The sequence below is a fragment of the Vanacampus margaritifer genome, chromosome 6 (assembly GCF_051991255.1).
Source record: "Vanacampus margaritifer isolate UIUO_Vmar chromosome 6, RoL_Vmar_1.0, whole genome shotgun sequence".
Taxonomy (NCBI): Eukaryota; Metazoa; Chordata; class Actinopteri; order Syngnathiformes; family Syngnathidae; genus Vanacampus; species Vanacampus margaritifer.
The window spans coordinates 2,547,664-2,571,089 of NC_135437.1; the positions used below are offsets into that span (position 1 = coordinate 2,547,664).

The 23,426-nt window shown below is 41.3% G+C and overlaps 1 protein-coding gene across 12 annotated transcripts in view; it reads left to right on the forward strand.

Annotated features, from left to right (window-relative positions):
* Window positions 1-23,426, forward strand: part of magi2b (membrane associated guanylate kinase, WW and PDZ domain containing 2b) — a 240,644-nt gene that overhangs the window by 111,630 nt on the left and 105,588 nt on the right. For all 12 annotated transcript variants that reach the window (XM_077568842.1, XM_077568844.1, XM_077568845.1 and 9 more), the window contains 3 exons: window positions 1,403-1,627; window positions 12,897-13,125; window positions 18,251-18,330. In XM_077568842.1, coding sequence (XP_077424968.1) covers window positions 1,403-1,627; window positions 12,897-13,125; window positions 18,251-18,330 — 534 coding nt within the window. The remainder of the gene's footprint in view (window positions 1-1,402; window positions 1,628-12,896; window positions 13,126-18,250; window positions 18,331-23,426) is intronic.

Below are 23,426 nucleotides of genomic sequence, written 5' to 3' on the forward strand. Positions count from 1 at the left end.
ACCTTTTTATTTATTTATTTGGAATTGTCGAATTAACCGATTTGGAATTGTAGCGTTTGTGAACATCGATTTTCAGGCTACTGATCTACTAGGATAACATTTGGTTAGTTAGCATAGCATAGATTATTTAGATCGTAGTTTTCACTGCCGCTGTCAATCACAGCCAGATAGTGCCCAACTCGCAAGCCCAAGCAAAGAGTTCCACAAAACTTAGTAGACAATTCTTAGTGCATGTGCTCAGTAGTATAAGTTGGACAGTCTGGATAAAGGTGAAAATATTTTGCGTAGTTAGGACTTTGTTTCACACCTACCCTTACCTATGGTTATGAGCTGTGAATTTTGACCCAAAAAATTAAATCCCGGATACAAGCAGCCAAATGAGTTTTCTCCGCAGGGTGTCTTGGGTTTTCTCTTAAAGATAGGGTGACAAGCTCAGTCATCCGGGCGGGACTCAGAGTCGAGCCGCTGCTACTCCACGTTGAGAGGAACCAGTTGAGGTGGCTCGGACATCTGGTTCATATGCTTCCTGGACACCTCCCTGGAGAGGTGTTCCGGGCATGTCCCACTGGCAGGAGGCCCCAGGGACGACCCAGGACACGCTGAAGAGACTATGTTTCTCGGCTGGCCTGGGAACGCCTTGGGATTCCGCCGAAGGAGCTAGATGAAGTGCCTGGGGAGAGGAAAGTCTGGGCTTCACATCCCCGCGACCTGACTCCAGATATGCGGTAGAAGATGGATGGACTTTATTTTTATGTATTTTATTATTTATTCATTTTATTTTTTCTATTTATCTTATTAAATAATTGGTCAAGTGATTTATTGTGAGAAATGCAAATTAAAAATAAAGATAATTAAAAAAAATGATTATGAAAAAGCATGTCAAATTCATATTGCCACGAGAATAACAATGTCAGTATGTTAAAATTAAATGGTGTGGGTTTATGGCATGAAATCATGATGTTGCGAACACATCTAACTAAGATCAGAGATGATGTCATAATGTCATAATATTAAAGTTTCAATATCATGAGAAAACAATAATAAGTTTTGAGATAATGTCCTTGTTAGGAGAGTAGTCGTAACGTTGTAACATACTGTAACGTCATGTTAAAAGATACAACTGTAATATCACGAGAAAACATTTGCAAAGTTATAATGGTGCAGAAATAGGGTCAGATATAATGAAATAATTAAAATGTTATTATAAGATAAGGTACTACATTTACATACATTCTACATTTAACATTTATTTTATCAAATAATTGCTTTATTATAATGACCATTGTAAATAATAAAATCTCAAACTCATAATACTTTATTTTATCATTTTTATATTACCATTGAAATAAATAATTGTGCATGCAGTTGAACTATTTTGGTTTCTCTCTGTCATCCATGTTAGATAACTTCTACGGAACACCCAAACCACCAGCAGAACCGTCCCCAGCAGCCCCTCCTCTTAATGTGAGTGAGGCCCTGCTACCCGGAGCCCGGCCCAGCGCCCAGGGCAAGAGAAAGAGAAACCAGTCGGTCAGCAACATGGAGCAGCGCGCCAGCCTGGAGCCGCCCGAAGAGGAGGACGAGGAGAGCCCCGTCGTCAATGGCAACGGAGTGGCCATCACGCCAGGTACAAGATACCACAGCCCAAATAGGTTACTAAAAAATAATAATAAAGTCTTTTTTTTAGTTTTACACCTCCTACATGCTTTAAACACACATTTAAACCTATTTGCACACACTTATTAAAGCACCTTTTCCTAATTATTGCTTAGCGTTCTCACTCTGTCGGAGTCAAGAAAGAGATCATATAACATCACCTTACGGGAATGAAAGGATGACTTGATCGCACATTTCTCCGATTAAGAGGCAGAGCGTGCTTTCATCAAGCTCTCACAGTTTAGTTTACTGTAACACTGACACATAAAATAAAATGAAACATTGTATATTTAAAGACGAAAATCTCCAACCAAGCCATATAATTTTGACACAAGTCCAACATCTTAAAGTTAACATGTACAGGGAGTCCTCGAGCTACGTCACACGTGACCTACATTGTTTCGGTGCCCGTGCCTCGTCCGTAGCACCTTCTTTTTTGTTGATTTCCCACAGTAATCATGCCATTTTTAAGTTAATTAAAGTTGTGTTGTTGTTACCTCGAGCAACAGACGTCCATCAGCTGGTCGGCTCGCCATCAGGCACGTGACATTTCCGTGTTTAAGCTTGAATTAGCTCCGCCCCGCCGTCTGTCAGCAATGAATGTCTGTGCGGAAACACAAAATATTGGTTCCGGCGTCTTCTGGGACGCACAAATATCTTTTTTTTAATTACTGTACATAGTATTTTGATGTAGATATCGACTTTAACGGGGAAATCCGACTGTCAAAATCCAGGTTACATCACCCGCGTAGGAATGGAACTCCGCCGTAACTTGAGGACTCCATGTACATGTAAAACGCAATAGATAAGATAACAGAAATTAGAATATATTACCATAATTGAACCCAGACAGACAGAGCATACGACATTACTCACAGACATATGATCTGTTCTTATTGTTCTTCTTCTTAATTATGATACCAAAATATGTCTACAAAGAACATGGTTATTATTATATACTGTATGCTACAGTATATTTTAACCATCAGAGACATTAAAAGTATTTGAATGGATCTTATGCACAAGTACAAAGTAGTGTTACTTTTATCAGACATTTTTAAATTTAGTCTCAGTTTTAGTCCAGTTTCAATCCCGCTCAAGGAGTCAACCTCATCCCGTTTTTCTTTAGTCCATTTTTTTAGTCTAAGAAAATATAATTTTATTCGTCTAGTTTCAGTCAACAAAATGTCAACGTTTTAGTCTCGTTTTACTCAGGACAATCATTTTTTAGCACATAATTTTGAGCATTTCGAATCAAAAACTTTTTCACATAATATTTTCGCTCATCTTTTTGATGAAAAACAACTTCATACACAATTACAGTGGCTACTATGACTCCATGCTACGAGCTAGTGGGTTGTCGTATTTTTTAACATTATTGTTGGGTTTTAGTCTACTCTAGTCTAGTTTCCGTCCAGTGAAAAAGGTGTGTTGAGTCAACGAAAATATTTTTGTTTGGTTTTCGTTAACGTTATTAACACTAGTACAGAGCAACAAAACAGGCTTAACCCGTCCAAGAACATGAAAAACAATGACCAACACAGGGAGACGGAAAGGTTTGTCGGTACTTGCTCATCAGCGCCCCGAGATCTTACATTAAAAAGGGAAAGTATTTGTTTGATTTGATTTCTTATTTTATAGAGCTTACAGAATCATATTTGCTTTTCAAATTTCATTTTAACTGCAGTCTTCTCATTTAAAACTATTGAGTTTGAAATGAACATTTTAATGGAGATTTTATGATGATAAAAATAACAAGTGTCAACATTAAGGGTGGCCCGGGGCCAACATGTGACTATGTCGGGCCACTTGAAGTTCCCTAATGGGGGTCCGAACGAGCTAGCACTGAAAACTTCTAAGGCCAATGTATTGTAATGTCTCTCCAGAATATTACCAGCAGACGTTAGTTGGTGGGCGCACCTTTATTTGAGACACACAAACGGCTACTGTGGGCCGTAGCCAACACTGAACAAAAGAAAGAATGTAATAGCGAGCTGAAGACAACTCTCTAATATCGGCTATCCCTCTCTCTCTCCCCGAGTCCCCCGATGCATTCATAAATACTCAAAAACAAGAACGTCAAACGGAGCATGCACTAATAGGAACATAACACCACAAAATCTGGTTAGTTACAGTTAGGGATGGATATTGAATATGGCACTTTTTTGGGGGAGATTGATTTGGGTCGGTACTACCTAGCACCAATTCACGTGAAATTAATTGGTGCCGTGTTTCGGTTCTGCAGTGATTCTTTCTAAGTTGTGACTGTGCGGGAGTAGAAGAGTTGGCATTTTTAACATGGCACACTTGAACGCAGCAGTGTACGCACACCAGCCTTGCACTTCCTAGCTTGCTTTGATTAAGTGTAGTGGTCCACCACTTTTTTCTTAAATTTTTTAGGTCTAAATAAAGTCAGCCAAGTTATTGTATACTGTATAGTGTATACAGTAACTTAAAGTATTATAATACTTTACATAAGTTAGCCCTAACTAACTTCAATAATGTAGTTTAATTTTATAGAAAATAGCATATTATTCATGTTTGCCTCACAATGAATACATTTTACATTACAAACTGCTCCTAATTAGTTTATGATCATTTTATTATTGTGCATAATTACAAATGACAGCTTTTTCGTACGTCACCATTTCTAAAATGGTATGTTTCTAGAAGCAAAAAAATATACCAAATATGGACTGACTTACAAAATACAAAAATACAGTTAGACGATATGCTAACTAAAAAGACAGAGTTTATAATACAACAATTGAGATACAACAACTTTGAATATAATAACAAATCAGGTAAATTTCTTGCAAACCAACTTCAACGCAATCAGGAAAAATCTCTTATAACGGCTATTAAAGGGACAACTGGTGAATGCACACAATCACCAGAAGAAATTAATCAAATTTTTTATAACTATTATCGTAACCTATACTCAGAAACTAACAAGCCTAACCCTGAGCATATTGAGGCATTCCTCAGTAGCTTAAATATACCTCAGTTAACTACTGAATATAAAGATATGTTAGATGCGCCACTTACTATAAACGAGTTGTACAGTGCTCTAGATAGTATGCCTAAAGGCAAAGCACCTGGCCCGGATGGTTATCCGGCTATATTTTTTAAGCACTTCTGGTTAATGCTTGCTCCACTATTCTTAAGAGTAGTAACAGAAATCAAAACTAATGGTTACATACGCCCACACATGAATACAGCAGCAATTAAACTTTTATTAAAGCCAGAAAAAGACCCCACCCTTCCATCAAGTTACCGTGCGATTTCACTAATTAACACTGATATTAAAATTATCACTAAGGCTTCCACATCTAGACTAGAAACAGTAATCTCGACAATCATTCATAGCGACCAAACAGGCTTTATTAAAGATCGTCACTCTACTACTAATATTAGGAGGCTCTTTAACCTTATTAGCATGTCACAGCGGCATGATAAAAAGGCAGTCATTATATCATTGGATGCAGAAAAAGCTTTCGACAAAGTTAACTGGTCCTTCCTCTTTGCTGTTTTAAATAAATTTGGCTTTGGGAAATCATTTATCCACTGGGTGTCAGTATTATATGTTTCTCCTAAAGCTACAGTTACTACTAATGGGATTATATCTCAGAGTTTTACTCTACAGAGAGGCACAAGACAGGGATGCCCACTGTCCCCTTTATTATTTGCAATATTTATTGAGCCACTTGCATTAGCCATACGCCAGGAAAGAAGGATTCAAGGAATTCACTCTGGGGTAACAGAACATAAAATTAATCTATATGCCAATGATATTTTACTTTATTTAGAAAAGCCTGCTATTTCGTTAGGGGAAGTATTTAACTTAATAACTAAATTCTCACAGTTATCAGATTATTTTATTAACTGGACAAAATCAACACTTCTACCTATTACAGAAAATACATGGAACCCTGCAAGCCAGGACCCACACTACTCATTTCCTATAGGTAATTTAAAATACTTAGGCATAAAAATCTCACCTAAATTAACTGATTTAATTCATTTAAACTTTTCTCCACTTCTGGATAACATTTATAGTGACTTGGAGAGCTGGAATAATCTTCCTATTTCTCTAATAGGACGAATAGCCACCATTAAAATGAAAGTTTTACCCAAAATAAAAATACAATTCTCAATGATTCCATTTAAACCTACGGCTAACTGGTTCCAGTTGTTGGACTCAGCCGTTACAAAATTTTACTGGAATAAAAAAAAAAGCAAAGATTAGTCTATCTACTCTTCAGAAAAGTAAATCCAAAGGTGGTCTAGAGGCACCAAACTTTATGTACTACTATATAGCTAACCAGCTACAATATATCATTCATTGGGCACAACCCAACATAGATACTAACTGTTGGCTGGAACTAGAACAGAAGGATTGTAATAACCTCAGACTTCTAGATTTACTCTTTATTACAACATCGATTAAGTGACATAATTGTTTTGAAAACCCAATGATTTCCGCCACCCTAACGGCCTGGTGGAAGGCACTAGAAATTACAAAAGCCCAAGTGGAGCCCTGTTGGCTTTCTCCCCTATGGCATAACCCGACTTTCAACTTAACAACCAATCGTTTTATTTAGGTGTGTGGGAGCAGAAAGGAATTACACATCTCCACCATCTCTTCTCAGATAATATGTTTATATCATATACATCCTTGCTCCAAAAATATAAAATAAAAAACGGGAATTTTTTACATTGTCTTCAAGTTAAGAATATTAATATATATAAATATATATATAATAATATACAAATTCCAACACTTCGGGGTACGCTCCAACCGCCTGTTTTAGCTAAAGATATTACCACGTTTTCTCCAACAACAACAAAAAAAACTTTCAAAAATATATAAGTTACTTTCATATACTGATAAAATGTCTTTACCCATCTCGAAATGGGAGACAGACTTGTCTATAGCTCCGGAATCTGACTTTTGGATTCAAGTTTGTGAAAACGCATTTAAAATGACAAAACACACAAATTTACAATTTATCCAATATAAAATTATTCATAGAACATATATTACTCAATATATGATGAAGAAATGGGACTGAAATGTGTTTTTATAGTCAGGAACCCAGTTGCTGCCAACAGGATCGAGCAGATTCCCCTCCAATGGGCACTAAGGGTTAATATTCGGATTCACTGCATGCCAGGGGGTTAATTCCATAGGTGCTGTCCCCCCCTGGCTGGGCGTGGGCGGGTCTGCCCCTCTGTTGGCTGCTGGGTGGCGGCTGCGTCTTGGCCGTTCCCTGGGTCTCTTGGGGGGTGCTGCGTTGCGGGGCTCTCCCTGGTGTCCGGGGCGGCGCCGCCCCGGCGCGGTCCGTCGCTCTGGGCCCGGCGACGCGGTTCGGGGCCTGTGGGCCGCCGGGGTGCCCCGTGGTTCCCTCTCCCCTCCCTCTTGCTGCCCCTCCCTCCTCGCCTCTTCCCGCCCGTCCTCCGCCTCCCTGTCCCTTCTCCCTTGTCACCCTTCCTCCTGCTCTCGCCCTCTCTCTGCGGCCCTGCCGCTGCCCCCTGCCCTTCTTGTCGTCTCCTTCCCCCTCCCCTGTCCGCCTTCCTCCCCCTCCCCTGGGCCGGGGGCTCCATCCGTAGCCCGGGTCTTGGCGCTCCGGGGGCCAGGAGGGTGGGTGGTTTGGTGTTGTTCCCGCCCCGCTCTGGTGGACCTCCTGGCACCTCGGGCGGGCCCCAGTATGCGGGGGGCGAGCCCTATCGCCCCGCCAGGCTGGTCCCATATATAAATGGGGGTTTGGTGGGCGGGTGCGCCTCCCGCCCGTTTGGGGGGGGGGGGGTGCCGCTGGTCGCTCCTCTTAACTCACTGCACTAGTTTTGCACAATACACTTTTATAGACATATAGGGCACATAACACACTTGGGGGGGGGGGGGGCAGGGTGGAAACACCGTCTTCGCCCTACAACTCCCCTCCAATTTTAATGCACCATCCCTGCCGCGCCGACCCCCCCCCCATTTATTTTTTTTAATGTACCGCATACACTCACTGGCATGCCTGGATCATGCGGGTGGATTGGAGCATGGGGATATCATTTCCCTCTGCTCCGGTTCACCTGCGAGCTGGCGAACTCAGTAACAGGGTTAGCTTTCACTAAGAACGCTGGAGTGACAACCGGGGCCTTTCCCCACTGTGCCTGGGGTTCGGGGGTGCCGCCCGTTCCCCGGTGCCCCCATCTCCCCTTCTGCCCCCGGTGTTCCGTCCCTCCACGCAGCGGGGGGTGGAGTGGACGCGGATGCCCTCTCCGCTTCGCTGCCTGGCCCCTCTTCGGCGCCGGTGCGGGGGATCTGGGGGTCGGGGGCTGGGGGCCTGCCGGTCGGTGAGGGGTTGGCTGGGTGGGGGTGTACTGGGGGTTTGGAGGCCTGGGGGCGGCTGGGGCTGGGTTGGGGTGGATGGGGGTCGTGGGGGGGGTGGGCTGTGGACCGGTGGGGGGCCTGGCGGGCCTGCAGTGCCCCGTCCTGCTGCTTTGGGTTGGGGGCGCGGGCCGCGTTGGGGTGGGGGGCGCTCCTGCTCCTGGGTTTGCTCTCCGGCCAGTGGCCCCTGCTGGGCCCGGGGGTCGTCCTTTGGCACTGCTGCGGCCTAGGGGGCCCTGAGGTGTTGCGCTTGCTCTGTCCTGGCAGGGGTCGACGGCTCCCCTCTTTGGTGGAGATTTTCATGCATGCCAGATCCACCACACCAGCATCTATCGAAACTCAGACACAATCTGCTTCTTCCTCAGGTCATTGAATCGGTGGAGGCTGGTGTCTGTGGATCTCACTCTGCTTCGTCTGTCCTTCCTTCCTTTCCTCAGTCTCTCCTTTGGTCTCTTGAGGTCTCCCTGATTTGTTGGAATTTAGATGTCTCTGGGGTTGGTGAAGGACTCTGGTTGGTTGCCTGGTGGTTGGTGCCTGGTCGTTGCTGGATTTCACTTCCCTTTCTTTTCTTTGGTCCTTCCTCGGCTCTCCTGACGGCCTCACGACTCTGGCTGGAAGTGTTCGGTTTAGGTGAACGGTATGGGATTTTTTTTTAATAGGTTTTAGTGAACTAATGAATACACACACACTCGCACGCACACACGCACACACGCACACACGCACACACGCACATTCACATAATCACCCACATACAAAAAAAAGAGAGAGCAATGATGATGACCTGTCAAATCGGTAAAATTACCGAATGAACAATACTGAGCTCTCCATAAAAAAAAAGGGGGGGGGGGGAAGAAAAGAAAAAAAGAAGCAAAAAAAAATAAAGTAATACTCAGCGTATACCCACTTTTCCAGGGACCACCACACCACTGAGTAAAAGTGATACAGATCCCCTCAGTCCATGACAAAAGTACCATTTTGAAGAGTTTAAAAGACATTTTTTGAAGCTTGAAAAGTTCCTAAGAATAAATTATTTTTGGAGCCCCAAACTGCCTTATGGGTTGTTGCTCAAGAGTGCAGAGGTGGAATTTCATATAAACGAGCGGCTGCATTCCATTTTTATTCTCTCCTGATGGGATAAATAAGGAGTTTACTTTCCCTCTTCAATCCGTCTCGTGTCTGCCGCTTGTCTATAAATCTGGCCTGATGACGGCACCCGGATTGCTCGTTGCCAACATTAACACGCTCGACTCGGGGTCAATGTGGCTTCGCCGGGTCCATAAACTTATATAACACAGGCCTCAAAGGCACCTTGATGGCTTTTCTATTATCATTGATCTGATGTCATTTGTGCCTCCACTGACCTTACCGCTCGGCTTCTATGAATATGTCCATCTCTTCTTCTCCTCCTCCTGACCTCCTCTTTCTCCTTCTTCTCCGTCTCCACCTCGGTTGTTCTGGCTCGTTGCAGCATGTCATCGTGTTTAGCCTCCTTGTGTGTTGTGCTATTTTTGCTTCTACATCTGGCCTTTGACAGAAACAACCTCCAGTGATCCCTGTGCGCTGTTTTTTTTTTTGCGCTGTTTTTTTTTTTGCTCCCAAGGCAGAGAAGCAAAAGGCTCCGCATCAGTTAACAGTGATGCTGAAGGACTTGCATCCAATATGACAACCATTAATCAGAAGTTTTTTTTTATTTTTTGTCAGCCATGAACTATTGCATACAGTTAAAACGAAATAGCCCGCATATTGTTGCAAACTGTACAGCAGGGATTGAGGATACTTACTTGGCAATCTATGCATTTTATCAGATGACTATTGCATTAACATTGTAACTGCTAAAATTATTTTAAAATAACACTTCCCTGTTCTGGACAAATTACTTCGTTACATCCTAAAGTTAAAGATGAAGTTTTAACTTATGACCTTTTGTGTGGTCCGACAATGCAACATCTAAAAAAAACAACCAACAAACAAACAAAATTTAAGTTAATATCCAACACAATGTAAGAATGAACTAAGGATGGAAAATTAAGGTTGGCTAAAGTATTTTTATGCCAACACTTGGATAAGTGGGAAGTAAGAAAGTACAAGTAAGTACAGTGAAACCCCATTTATTGAAGTGGTTTCATTCCAGATCCACGTGGTATGTGAAAATCTGATCTAGAGAAATCATTTTAAGAGAAAGTTATGTCTATGGTGGCCTGAAACGTGATTGCTGTGGCCACCAAAAACATCATATTACCTCTTCTACACACTTTAAACACATGTAAACATATTCAAACACACTTGAACTTTTCTATTTCTATTTCTTAGCACCCGTGCTTACTCTCTCACTTTCATGAAATGGGACATTGTCATGTTTACATCACTTTGAGGACATAAAAAGAAGACTAGCTTACAATAAGAAGCAGAGTGTGCTTGCTACAAACTGTTTATTTGAAGTTGACTGTATAACTGACACATAAAAGAAGATAATTTAATGCTGTACATTTAAACATCAAAATCTTTGCCAAACCTTTTCATTCTGAAAGTCCACTTGCTTAATGTGAACGTATAATGCGAAACGACATCTGGAAATATATACAGTATGTATGCTACAATAAATATAAACTTTCAAAACAACTGCTATTTTTAACACACGGGGAGCAGCATCAATTCTTTCTGCTCTGTGGGAACTATTACTGGAATTTAATTGGAGATGTGTTCTTGTTTTTAGAGGTGCCAAAATTAATTGATTAATAAACAAATAATCAATGGTCAAATTAATGGACAACTATTTTAATAATCGAGTAATCAATTAGAGCCTTTGTTTTACTTAAAATTGTCCGTATCCTTTGATATCAATCTCTCAACAGTAATTATTCTTTGAAGATTTCTGTAGTCCTTCATGAAAAACAGACTGGTCATCTTTTAAAAAGATTGTTGAGTACAACATCAATCTTTCTCATGTGATATCACTTAACATTTGTTTAGTTGCTTTTTTAGTCATTTAACAATACCAAATAAACAACAATAAGTGGTTAATAAACAGTAATCAGGAAATAAATAGTTTTGGTCGAACTTAATTGCAAAATCAAATGTCATCATCGTATTAATCTGTTAATCAATGGAATGACCAATTATAATAATCAATTATAATAATATTCAATAGTGACAGCGTAGTCCTACTTGTTTTGTTTGTACTTATTTACAGGAGTTGAATCAGTACTTGTACTGTTGCCACATGTGTGTTTAAATCCCCACACTCTTTGCTGCATCACTTACGGTGAAATAAGCATAACTATTGCCCCAATCTTGGTCATGCCCCCCCAAAAAGCCACCCATGTGATGTGTGTGACGAAAAAAGAGCTGGTGGCATCTATTGTCACTCTCTAAATTCTTTCCTTGTGTTTCTGACTCACTCGCTGAACCTGAAAGTCTCCGTCTTTGCCGGTTTCTCTCTTTCTGACGTGCTGTGTTGCTCCTTGTGTTCGTTGTCCTCAGAACCCTCTCGCCCTCGCTCCCTCTCCTCTCTCCCTCCTGGAGGTTCACTGCTCGCCAGCTTTGACTCATCATGCATGCCGTGTGTAGTGAATGCAGTGTGAGTCCAGGTCTGCACACATGCGTGTGTGTATGTGTATGTGTATGCATGAACAGCCCCCGAAAAAAAGTCAGACTGGTATTTCCAAGTATTTGCAAGAAATAACTAAAATAGAGCGCACACAACTCGTTTCAAAAGCGGGTTTTCACTTCCTCCTTCTTGGATGATGAGCTAAGATGAAAGGACCACACCATTTTGTTATTATTATGTAGCAAAGGGACCACTTTCATCCAGGATGACTTTTGGTGAGGGGTGGGGTACAATCTGAACTGGTCGCGACAATAAATCACAAAACAAATTTAACTTAAATCACTCATACAATTTAAAATGTTTTCTAATGATAAGGGTTAGGGTTTGCATTTACAACCTAAAATATGTTCAGTGATATTGTATTAATTTAATCCCAAAGGTCTATTCTCTTCATTTCATAGTGTTTTTCTAGGCTGCCTCCAGTATGTCTATGTGTATCTGAGATTCTCAGTCAGATTTCAGCATCATGTGTTGCCATGTCAATCTAATCTGCGTAGGGCCTTCATAATCAATAGTGCTGTCTCATACTGTATCACCTAAACCAGGCGTGGGCAAACTCGATCATCGAGTGCCGGAGCCCTGCAGGTTTCGGAGGTTTCCCTCTTTCAACACAAGCTGATTCCAATCAACAGGATCATTATCAGGCCCATGGAGAGCTTGCTGATGAGCTGATCATATATCAGCTGTGTTGGAGAAGGGAAACATCCAAAACCTGCAGGACTCCGGCCCTCAAGGACTGAGTTTGCCCACCCCCGGATAGCACTAAGACAGTTTCTTTAAGCACTCATATGCATAATCACATTTGTCCTCACAGGGCCAGTGTGCTGGCTATTGGTAGCTTCCACATTTTTCCATCCTCTGATTGGATAGTCAGCGCAAAACTTGGCACTGCCAACTTCATCTACAAAAGCTTGTCTGTAGCAATCTATACACATTAACGCATTTAATAATCAGCGACTGTGTTGTATATATTTACAATTTTTCTGTTTTTGTCATGTTATTAGATACTGTACATTTTGATCTGAAGTGCTCCAGATGATCAACATTACAGTTTCATGCTGTTATATTGTTGTTGTTGTTTTGTTTTGAGTATTAATAATTGTGATGTGGTTTGAGTCCGGTTAATTCCCACTGAAGGTCTAGGTTCTAGGAATGGATGAACATGGCTCTTTCATTTGACTTCTGGGCAGCAATAGGAACATTTAAGCCTGATTTTCCAAAAAATGTAATGCAAGGGTTCTTCCTGTGCAGAGTCCAGTGAGCATGAGGACAAGAGCACGGACGCGTCCGGAGAGGTTGCCGTGGAAACCTGCAGCCAAGCGGCAGCCACGTGCGAGGCTCCCACCGAGGCAGAGGATGCACCCAAATCTCCAGACAAGTCCCCCAACAAAGTCCCGGATGTGGACGAGGAAGAGCTGGGTCCTCTGCCTGACAACTGGGAGATGGCATACACGGAAAAAGGGGAGGTCTACTTCATCGAGTAAGACAAAAAACATGCATAGTTTTACAGTGATGGGCAACTTAAAGTGTTTGTGACATAGTGGCACAAATTTTAATATGTTGTTGAAACAATATACATGCCACAATGAATGGTTCCTCGAATCAATGCATATTAACTGAGTATTTAATGATTTTTTATTATACACCGAAAATTGTCCCAGCGAATCTATCGCCACGGCTAAACCCTATATGACATCATCAACCAATATTGTTTACCTGCTGGCTGTGCGTGTGCATGTGTTTTTCTCCTCCCGATTTTTCTCGTTTTAAAATTATTTTGCATTAGGCCATGTCGTTGACTAAGACTGGGAGGTTGTGGGTTCAATTCCGGCCGGCTCATACCAAAAACTATAAAAATGGGACCCATTTGCCTCCCTGCTTGACACTCAGCATTAAGGGTGGGAATTGGGGGGTTAGATCACCAAATGATTCCCAGCTCCTGCTGATGCTCACCGCTCCCTCAGGGGATGGGTCAAAATACGAAAGAATTTCACCCCACTTAGGTGGGTGTGACAATCAGTGGAAAAGAAAGAAAAAAGAAGTCTGGACTAGTAGGGACCACCAAAATGGCCCCACAAGGATGGGTGGTGGACAAGTTGTCCCCACCATGATAGTAAAAACCTGGAATATGGTCCCCACCATTTAGCAAACACACACACACACACACACACACACACACACACACACACACACACACACACACACACACACACACACACACACAGACAAGCCGACTACTTATAGCCTGTAACCTCTCGGCCCTCTGACTTTAACAGCACCAGTGACAGAAAGACAAATGAACGGCAGATCATATTACTTATTTAAATGGGGCTTTATTCCATCCCATTTCAGCAGCAAACAATTTGCTGCTGGCACTCTGTTGGTGGAATAAATTGAAATCCTACTCACTGTCCTTCTCTTCTGCATTCTGATATGAATAGCAGCTATTGAGGTTAGCATCAAAAGGAGTTGTCCACTAGCTTCACTGATGATGAATTAGCAGTACTGACTCTTTATTTCACCAGATACCAGGTGTAACACTGCTTGATATGAATAACAGCGCCATATGCGCTAGTTTTGCTGCTAATGAATGAGCAGTGATGCAGTACGTCACCCGAGCACCAGTTGTAACTTGGCAGTGTTTGGTGATTTCAATAACAAAATAAAGATAATCAATCCATAACACTTGGAATCTCTAAAGATGGTCAAGCTCACTCCTCATCCTCACTTGTGTCAACTCATTACATTTCAATTCAAGCTAGCTGTTAGTATAACACAAAGGGACTCTGTAATATGTCTACAAGATCGATCAAATTATGAGACTTGTGCCAGTTTTCAGGATTAACCACTATTATCCTTAAATCCTTGGATTTTGTGTACTGTGAGACTGCTTCAATTAAACAATAAAAATAGAGTGACCAACTTACTGACAGCTTGTCATCACCAACTTCAAAATGATGAGTGAAGACGACACCTTATTCCAATGACGTCAAAAAGGGGGCGTCGCCAGTGAGCTGTTACAGCTTGCAAAATTTTTATGAGGCCTTTTAATCACGTTTTTGCCAAAGTAATCATTGGAATCATATTATTCTGTACTTGTACTCGTTCTTAAAATGCTATTATAGGGTCTCATGTCTCGAACACTTTAAATGTTGGATGTCTCTTAATTTTTCATCAGTGCTATTCGGGGGGTGGGCATACACTCTAAAAAGAGAATTGGTGAACCAGTTTAAGATTTAACAGAGAATTGTTGACAAACTTAATAAAATTGCTTCAAGTGGTAACACACAATTGAATTAAGGAAATCCAAAGTAAATATATTCAGTTTAATGAACTCATAATTAATTAAACTTAATATATTAATCTTGAAATATGTTAATGAATTTACAAATACAAATTCATATATTTAAAAAAACAACCTTAGAATTAATTAATTAATTAATTTATTTATTTATTATTGGGGGCGCCCTAGAGATATGATTTTTATTGTTCCAACAGTGTCACAATTTTAAATGTGATATTACATGAAATCATGGCGGATATGACACTCAAATGGTGAAATATAACAACAAAGAATAAACTTTTTTTTATTTAAATACATTGTGTATTAACAAAAATGATGATGATGATGATTAGTAGTAGTTCCACGAACAGTGATACTGGTATACAAAAGAATCACTAAATTAAATCTTTAAATAGTGGCTTCAACTTTTTTTTAATCCAGTAAAGTCTTGTCAAATAGAAGTTCAGTTAATAATTATATTTAATACACTACATTTGGATTTAATGCATTTCAAACATTTTTTATTTAACTTTCACGTGAAAAAAACATTTGAACATTTCATTTATGTGAGGACTGTATAATTAAACACAATGGCAATGTTCAGAGAGTACTGTGCATAATGTTACAGTATTTACAAGCTAACAAAAATATGACTTGTACATTTTCATCCAATCTGACTAGTTTATAATTTATAATAATAATAATGATGCTCAGTTTTGATTGACATTGTCATGATAATATTCATCTAAATACTGTATGTTTACTATGATTAAATGTTAACAATCTCCTTTGTATAATTCTCCACCACCTGCAACATATTGTTCAACAATACCTCTCTGAAAGTGCTAATCGAATCATAGGGTGCAGTTTTTGTTTTTGTTTTTTTGTGCTACAGTACATTGAACACAATAGTGCAGTCAGATCAGATCCTCTCTTGCCTTCAGTGCAGAGGATTACCATAGAAATATACGAGTTTGGGGAGTTTCTCCTAAAAGTTCATGAGCTGGAAATTGTAAAACCTTGTCGAAATCCACCATAGCATTCCACCAGGTTGCAAGGCAAGTGTAAAAAGCTGAATTCCCCAGCTGGGCCTTTCACTCAAGTCAGCGGAGAAGTAACATAAAAACATGCTGCGGGATAAAGTAGTCTAAGTGTCATAACTTCCGCCTGAGAAACCTAGAATCCAGGAGGAAAGTGAGTCTCATTGAACTAGTGAGGAAGAAGTAAAGATATATAGAGCCAATGTAAGTTCCCCTCTGAGAAAAAGTGGTGGTAAAAAATGAGCGGTTGACGCTGTCAAGCGTTTGTTGTACGAGGATGGGAAGATCCCTCGTCATAACAGTTGTCATGACAACCAGGAGTTTGGACTGTGGATTGCCAGGATAAACAATGCTTCACTTTGAATAGATACTTTTAAAAATGTCAGCGTGGAAGAACCATCAATAGCATACACTCCATGACAACAAAATTCATCACACCTGAAAAAGCTAAGGCTGGATTTACACTGCAAGTGGCCAATTTGGATTTAAATGGTAAGTCAATGCAAAGGTTTTCTGCATAATAATGTTAATAGTAAATAATAGTAATGCACCCCCACCAGTCTAAACACAACTTTCTGATTAATATTGCATTTGTGGAATGAGAATTAAGAAGCAAAATCCACCAGTTTTTATCCATCTCAGTAGGCAGCCATTTTGCTACTTGCTGTCATCTGAAAATTACATCACAGTTGCTCAGGGCTCAAGTAGCAACCAATCACAGCTTACCTGTTTTCTGAGTTTGGTCATGTGACGTTCGCAAGTTGAGCTGTGATTGGTCATTACCTGAGTCCTGAGCAACTGTAGTGTCATCTTCAGTTGTCACCAAGCGCAAGATGTCTACCAACTGAGATGAATAAAAACAGTGAGGGCGATACAAATTGTGACATAAGGGTCCTCATGGGTCAAAAAATAGCATGCGGATTTTCATGAAGCTGAAGAAATTACACGAGCCGGACAGGAAGTCGAGCGTCGGCATCAAGGTAGATCCGGTATATTTCAAAATAAAAGCGTTTGCAAACAAATTTTGGGGGGAGGGAAGCTAGCTAACTTACATAGCATGACATTAGTCGGACATTTAAGAGAAAAAAAACAAGCTCATAATAAATTAAACATGACAAAATAACTCTATTTAAACACAAAACGTACTTACTCATGGTAGAAGAGCCATGGTAGAAGTCCCAGAAATAATGTCCAAAAGCATATCGATTATGTGACAACAGGCAAGTGTGGCTATTGTTTACCAATAGGACTCTATATACACGGTTGTTATCGCGTGAACTCAACTCTCCAGTGTGAACCGCCGTGATCTTGTGGTCTGGCGGGTGCAGAATTCCAGGCACGGACAGCTCATGCATCGCACGCGGCATGAATTGCAGTCCGTTCGGCGGCCGTACAGAAAACGCACTGCGGCCGTTCCACAGTCAGTGTGAATTGGGTGTCATAGTTATGACAGTAACAAACAAACAAATCATATTGAGAACTTGTCGTTACAGTCGGGGTTTATTTTAAGTCGCAAATACATGACATAGTACTTGAAGGACTTTCAACCATTTTGGAATTTTAAAATAGTCATGTTAAAATGTAAGTAAAAATAGCAACAGCTGAACCTTAATTTGACATGGTTATTGACTCCGGTCCAAAACAAATTTTAGGCAAAAAAAAAAAAAGCTGTGAAGTTTCACATTTTCTGGCAGCCATATTGGATTTTCAAGATGGCTTGCACTCCATTATCACTACAACAAATACCAGAACAATTCTCACAACCAAAATCATAGGTTTAGACGCAAAGTTTGTGATTGTGTGTTACATAGAAATGTCATTATGTGGCATATTCAACATAGAGCAGGCTGTTTTGAAAATGTTGATGTAAAATGGAGTCGAGGGCCGGGAAAAATTATTATTAATTACTTATTTGAACCTCAACTGAGCCAATAAAAAAAACAATACAAACTATTTTGGCAACAGAAATGGCCAGAATGACATAACGCACCAGACTACTATATGTGAAGCAACTTCTTATACTGTACAGTTTGTTAACTTTTACTTGAGAACTGAGCATTGGTACTTTTGCCTCCTCTGCATTAGACTCATTGCCTTGGCAGAAGTTGGCGTTTTCTTCTTATTGTGTGTTTTATTGTGTAAGCTTCGCAGCACTGCCTAGCCTCTCTAATGAATAATTGATGCACGATAATATTTGCTAATCAGGCCCGCTCACTTGGATCCGGGTCGTTAGTGTTACTTTGATCTAATGATCTTCTCTCGCTCGTTGTCTTGTCGTGCAGTCACAACACCAAGACCACGTCATGGCTGGATCCTCGCCTGGCCAAGAAGGCGAAGCCCCCGGAAGAATGCAAGGAGGATGGTGAGTGCCACATTTTACAATCCTTCTATTTCTGCATCTGTGTGTATCAGAGTTGAGATGCCGGTTGTTTTGCGGGAAGTGTTTCATCTCACCGCTTCCTGCTGTTTTCCTACCTGCTTGTCGATTTAACGCAGTGGTACAAAACTTTTGTGTTTATACAGGTGTGAGTCTCCCGGGCGTGCTTTAAAACTCAAGTGTGATTTGTTTCCTTTTGTAAACTTGACAAAGATGACAAGTTAAGGTTATGAAAGCGATATTTGTGGCAGTAGCTTCACACAAATGCACGCACACACGATCGCACTAATTATGAAACTGCGATGATGATGACGGTGTATGACGTCAAATGCAAAAAAAAAGCACGTTTATCCCAATGATAAGTTTAGCCGTTTTTATTGTTGATATGGTGTTTAAATAGGAAGGCTGTGGGTAGTTTGAGACCGTAGGTCAATGCGACTTACTTTCTCATCGGATCTCCATGATTCACATAGGTCACATATTTTGGTTTCTAAATTGCATATTTCACCAAAAGATGTGTGACCAACAAGCCATCTTCCATATGAGCTGCTGCTACCCAAGTTGTAACTTGTCTGGTCATGCTTTAAACCAGGCTCCAGAGATTGTCTTGGGTTGGTGGTGTCCTTCTGGATGCAGCTCGTGAAACAGGCCAGGCTCCACGCTGAGAAAGTTCTTGAAGCTCTTCACTAATATAATGTCTAAACATTTGTTACAACTCTGTGCCTTTTGTGTGTTAATACTGTAGAGTGGAATAGTTGAGTTGAGAGTTGACCATTATCGTCATCCCAACGAGGTGATGACTCAATCACACGCCCTAATGTGTGCCACTATTTGCCTTGTTTTCAAAACAAAATCATCTGTTCACACCCTGATGTAGAATATTAACTAAAAGCCTTGAGCACATTAGCAACCTATGTGGCGCAATCCTGGTTGTTCTAGTTTGAGTTAAAGTCGGGGTGGGCGAAATGACAATATTAGATTGTTAGAAGAAATGCAGGGTACACGATCTGTCATTTCTGTGGAATCATCTGATCGCAACGTAAAGCATTTCAGCATAATTTGACCGTTGAGCTAATTTTAGGCCACTGACTGAAAAAACAGCCATGTAGCCTGCCCTGATTTCACACAGACACCCACCCACCCACTTGCGTTTTCCACTAAAGAACAAGTGTGAGGCATGGCACTTGATGGCAGAGGAGCAAGTTTGTTCAGAAATTCATCGTCCATAATATTAGTGTTTTGGCTTTTTTGACTAGACAGAAGCGTTCACCAAACTCACGCTGTATGACATTGGATCCGCTTTACGAGCTGCCATATGGAATCAGAATCCTGCCAATACTCGAAATCTCGTAATAAGGGTTTGAATCTCCCAAAATATTTTTGAATGACTGAAAAATCTTTGAAAAAGCTTTAAAAAAAAAACACAAAGAAAATAAAAAAAAAATTGTATGACTTTACAGTGTTTCACCCACAAATTTTCAAAGGTTCAAAACGAGGTTCAAAATAGGCATTTTGACATTGTTCTCCCTGGGCATTGATTTGTTTCCAGTTTTTGAAATCTGTAAACTCTGAACGTTTGGAAGCTTGATCAAGTGATACTATTTAAATAAGGAATAATCAGCACCAGTAGGTATGAGAAAATATGACCCATTTATTCCAAAATTTGAGTTACCTAAATTCAACTGCAAATATAAGTATGTACTGCATTTTAATAAATCAATATATATCTCTCTCTCCAACCCTCTCTCTCTCTCTCTCTCCCTCTCCCTCTCTCTCTCGACATGTTACTGTGAGTTTTCAAATTTATAATTTCAGTGAAACATGGGCGTCTGTCAGCTGGATGCAGTGCGCCGCACAGTGATACAAACAGAAAAATAGTGCCCGGCGATAATGGAGTCTGACTTTTTTTTAGTTTGCGATTTTGATGTCCAGTGATTAAGCTAACAGCAATATCTTTTGCCACATAAGCTGCTAAACAGCTCCGAACCCCACCATGCATCCGCGGTATAATTTTATCAACGATGGAGTGGCGGCTCGGCATAACGTAGCGAGTCTCGAGGTGATCAATTAAACGTTTAAAGCCGACATTACTAACGACTGACAGGGGCTGGTCATCAAGCACAATAAATTCAGCAATCAGCGAGGGAGCCGGAAAGTTGTTTATTCGCCTCGATGCTCTTCTCAAAATCCCAATGCTGTCGTTTGTGAAACTTTTTCAAATGCTTAATGAGGTTTGTTGTATATAAACTTCCCCCTTTCTTTTCCACCACGGAGAACTTGTGCATGATAAATGTTGCACTCCGCTGTAACGTCTTTTTCCGTTTTCAATAAAAAATACTCCCACACTGCCAACATTTTCTCTTCCTCCGTTAGCTATAAGCTAGTTAACGTGCATGCTTGTTTGATCCCGTAGGCTTTGCATGCTCGATGCAGACGCTTCTTCTTTTGGCTTTTCCCTTCAGGGGTCGCCACAGCGAATCAGTTGCCTCCATCTAATCCTGTCGTCTGCATCCTCTGCTCTCACACCAACTACCTTCATTTCCTCTTTAACTACATCCATAAACCTCCTCTTTGGTCTTCCTCTAGACCTCATGCCTGGCATTTGGAAACTCAGCATCCTTCTGCCAATATACTCACTATCTCTCCTCTGGACATGTCCAAATCATCTCAGTCTGGCCTCTCTGACTTTATCTCTAAAGCCTCCAACATGTGCTGTCCCTCTGATGTACTCATTCCTGATTCTATCCATCCTGGTCAATCCCAAAGAGAACCTCAGAATCTTCATCTCTGCCTCCTGTCTGTTCCTCAGTGTCACGGTCTGCAGACCAAACAACATTGCTGGTTTCACCACACTTTTATAAACATTTCCTTTTATTTTAGCTGAAACTCTACCACACATCACACCTGACCCTTTTTTCCACATATTTCAGCCTGCCTGCACACGCTTCTTCACTTCTTTTCCACACTCTCCATTGCCCTGGACTTTTGACCCTAAATACTTAAACTCCTCCACCTTCATGGTCTCTTCTCCCTGTAATCCCACTTTTCCACTTGGGTCCCTCACATTAACACACACATACTCCAATTTGCTACAGCCAACCTTCATTGCCCTCCTTTTTAGGGCAAACCTCCACCCCTCTAGCTTCTCCTCCACCTGTTCCCTGCTCTCACTGCAGATCACAATGTCATCTGCAAACATCATGTGCATGGAAATTCCCGTTTAACCTCATCGGTCATCCTGTCCATTACCATAGCGAACAATAAGGGGCTCAGAGCTGATCCCTGATGTAGTCCCACCTCCACTTTGAACTCCTCCGTCACACCCACAGCACACCTCACCACTGTCTTACAGTCCTCACACATGTCCTGCACCACTTGAATAAACTTCTCTGCCACTCCAGACTTCCTCATACAAAACCACAGTTCCTCTCTTGGCACCCTGTCGTAAGCTTTTTCCAGATCTACAAAGACAAAATGCAGCTCCTTCTGACCGTCTCTGTACTTATCTATCTACATCCTCAAAGCAAATACTGCATCTGTGGTACTCTTTTTTGTGTGTGTGTGTGTGTGGGGGAGGGGGGGCATGAAACCATACTGCTGCTCACAAATATTCAACTCTGCCCTCAGTCTAGCTTCAACTACTCTTACCCATAGCTTCATTGTGTGGCTCATCAGCTTTATTCCTCTGCACGTCTCCCTTGTTCTTAAAAATGGGCACCAGCTCACTTCTCCATTTCTCAGGCATCTTACCACTATCTAAGATTCTGTTGAACAACCCAGTCAGAAATTCTACTGCTACCTATCCTAGACACTTCCATACCTCCACAGGTATATCATCAAGACCAAGTGCCTTTCCGCTCTTCATCCTCTTCAATGCCCTTCTCACTTGCTTTCATCCTTATTCATCTTTGCTACTTCCTGGTCCACAACAGTCACCACTTATACTCTTCGTTCTCTCTCTCATTCTCCTCATTCATCAACTCTTCAAAGTACTCTTTCCATCTTCCCATCACACTACTGGCATCTGTCAACACCCTTCCATCCCTATCCTTTATTACCCTAACCTGCTGCATGTCCTTCCCATCTCTGTCTTTTTGCCTTGCCAACCTGTATAGATAAGTCTCTCCCTCCTTACTGTCCAACCTAGCATACAAGTCATCGTAAGCCCCTTGTTTGGCCTTTGCCACTTTTACTTTCACCTTACGCTGCATTTCCATGTACTCCTGTCTACTTTCTTCAGTCCTCTCAGTGTCCCACTTCTTCTTAGCTAACCTCTTGCTTTGGATCCACTTCTGCACCTCTTCATTCCACCACCAAGTCTCCTTATCTCATTTCCTTACAGATGACACCAAGGACTGTCCTACCTATCTCCCTGATCACATTTGCTGTAGTTGCACGGCCGAAGCTAGCAGCCAAGAGTCGACAGGGTCCAGGATACGCTACAACGGAGTACATCCATGCGTTCGGAAACAAGAAGGGGACAAAGCTTGTTCCAGCGCCCGTTTTTGCTTCACCAGCTGGCCGCCGCATTTACGCTGCTATCAACACCGGTATGAGTTTTTATATCCCGCGCCTGTAAAGAGGTTGCGGTTGCTTTTAGGAATAATGACTACCGCCGCCGATGGTACAGAGGGAAATTAATTCTCGCGCATGCGCTGAAGGTACGTAATAGTCGGTGTCGGTGCGGTGTGTATTTATATCATTTTTCTACGCAACGTGCCACATGGGGTAGGCGTTTGTCACATTAGGCCGACGTCGGATTGGTGTATCTAGGCTTTTAGACCCACTCAGCTCAGAAAACAGAAAAGATGATTGGACTGACACACACCACCACCACCACCACCACCACGTGCCTTCAAGTTTGTTTGTTACGAGTATTCGCAGACTTTTGGTAATGTTCTTCCATGGTCCTGTGAGCGGCGCTGATGTGTAATTGAATGGGACTATGAATTACAGTTTCAAAATAACATTGGAAAACATTTTCAGTCTTTCAACATTAAAGTTATAAGTTTTAAAAATGATCACCATTTACAGGTTTTAACACGGGAAACAAATAATTGCACAGGGAGAACAATGCCAAA